This window comes from Ursus arctos, unplaced genomic scaffold (assembly GCF_023065955.2).
Source record: "Ursus arctos isolate Adak ecotype North America unplaced genomic scaffold, UrsArc2.0 scaffold_5, whole genome shotgun sequence".
NCBI lineage: Eukaryota > Metazoa > Chordata > Mammalia > Carnivora > Ursidae > Ursus > Ursus arctos.
In genome coordinates, this window is record NW_026623067.1 from 9025826 (window position 1) to 9027745 (window position 1920).

At 39.1% G+C, this 1920-nt stretch overlaps 1 protein-coding gene across 1 annotated transcript; it reads right to left on the reverse strand.

Annotated features, from left to right (window-relative positions):
* Positions 1-238: 238 nt before the first annotated feature.
* Positions 239-1234, reverse strand: LOC125282983 (olfactory receptor 2T8-like). Its single transcript, XM_048221133.1, has one exon. It carries the CDS (start codon positions 1232-1234, stop codon positions 239-241), a length of 996 nt encoding a protein of 331 aa, XP_048077090.1.
* Between the last annotated feature and the right edge of the window lie 686 nt (positions 1235-1920).

Below are 1920 nucleotides of genomic sequence, written 5' to 3' on the forward strand. Positions count from 1 at the left end.
CAATTTAAATAAAATCTTGATAAAAATAATTTATAAAATACAATAAAATGATTATGCATGAAAAAGAGAAATACACAGTGGTGTCCACTTTCAAAGTAAAACAGTTAAGGTTACAGATATAACACATATATAACTTTTCCTAGGAAAAGTTGCCATTTGGAAGGCCATGGATTGCCCTAGAAAATCTCCCACAATCAGTTTTGTACAAGCTTCAAATTTGGGGCAAATCAATGTAATCTTAGTCGTGACTTAAGATAGCACACTGACTCAGACACTTTCTCAGGGCTCCCTTCACGTCACTGTTTCTCAGACTGTAGATAATGGGGTTCAACACTGGGGTGAAGATAGTATAGAAAACTGACACTATTTTGTCATAATTAGCTGACCTATAGGATTTGGGTTTCATGTAGATAGAAATAGCAGCTCCATAAAGGAGTCCCACCACACAGAGATGTGAGGAGCAGGTGGCAAAAGCCTTCTTGCGGGCTTCTCTAGAACGCATCTGGAGAACTGCTGCAAGGATGAGACTATAGGAAATCAGGATGAGAGAAAATGGGACCAGGAGCATTAGTACACAGCAAATGTACATCACATACTCAAAAACAACTGTGTCAGCACAAGCCAAACGCAGCAGGGTAGGGGCCTCACAGAAGAAATGATCGATCTCATGTGCATCACAGAATGGAAAACTCAGGGTAGCAGCTGCCTGCATGAGCCCATCAGCTGCCCCCAGGAACCAAGACCCCACAGTCATTCTCAGGCATAATTGCCAGCTCATGAGAACAGGGTATCTCAGTGGGTGGCACACAGCCACATAGCGGTCATAGGATATGGCTGCTAAAAGGAAGCACTCACCCGCTCCCAGCGTGAGGAAGAAAAAGATCTGCAACCCACAGCCAGCAAGGGAGATAGTCTTCTTGCCAGTCAAGTAGTCAGCTGCCATTTTGGGCACAACGGTACAGACGTCCATCATGTCCATGAGGGAGAGTTGGCTCAGTAGGAAGTACATGGGTGTGTGGAGCCGGGCATCCTGGTGAATCAGGAAAATCATGAGGGCATTGTCTACTAGAGAGGTGAAGGCAATTATCAGAACCATCACAAAGAGAAATAGGTGGGCTCCTGTGTGATTAAAGAGTCCTAGGAGAATGAAGTCTGAGGTGGTGTTCCAGATGTTCATGATTTCAAACACGAGTGACACTGCAAATGAAGAAACAGATGACAGAGCTTTCATCATTCACAATGCTCTATTTCAATTACATTTCTCATGAAAAGGATTTCTGTGAAAACATTGAAATATATTCCAAATCCTTCATCTGTGATTTGCAAAGACTTTTAACTCAGGCATAAAATTGATTTTACCTTTTGGTTTTTCCTTTACAAACACTTCTCAATTTTAGTTTGCTTAATTGGCATAATGAATAAAATTTCTTGATAAATTGAAGTAAGGTGTCAGCAGGTCTTCTGCTACATGATATTGACATAATGGAGAAGAAGTACAATATTCCCTTTGTCATTGACATTTGTGTTTGCATTTATCATGCATAATAAACATTCTTAGCAGCTGAATTAAATCAATGTCTTCATCAATATCATAGCTATGTTCCTATTAATGAAGGTTATGCATTTCTAATATACCATGATGTATTGAAACCAACCAAAATGGATAATTTTCCTGATATTCATTAATCTGGGAAGAGATTTTTACTTTCCAAAGAAGAGAACTTACATTATCAGGTGTAGGGACTAGACGCAATTAATCTGGAGATAGAGACATAACTTATTTGGAATTGTTAGAGTATTTAGTTTGACTTTATCAAGTTACACACTGAATACAATGATTACCATCTTAGAATATGTTTCCCAATGCGAGACAATGGTACTAAATGCAATGTTTCATTAACTGTATAAAGGATTTTGTAT

What these genes read in the sequence shown, in the direction of transcription:
- LOC125282983 (XM_048221133.1), bottom strand. Translation starts at nt 1,234, where the DNA reads ATGATGAAAGCTCTGTCATCTGTTTCTTCATTTGCAGTGTCACTCGTG.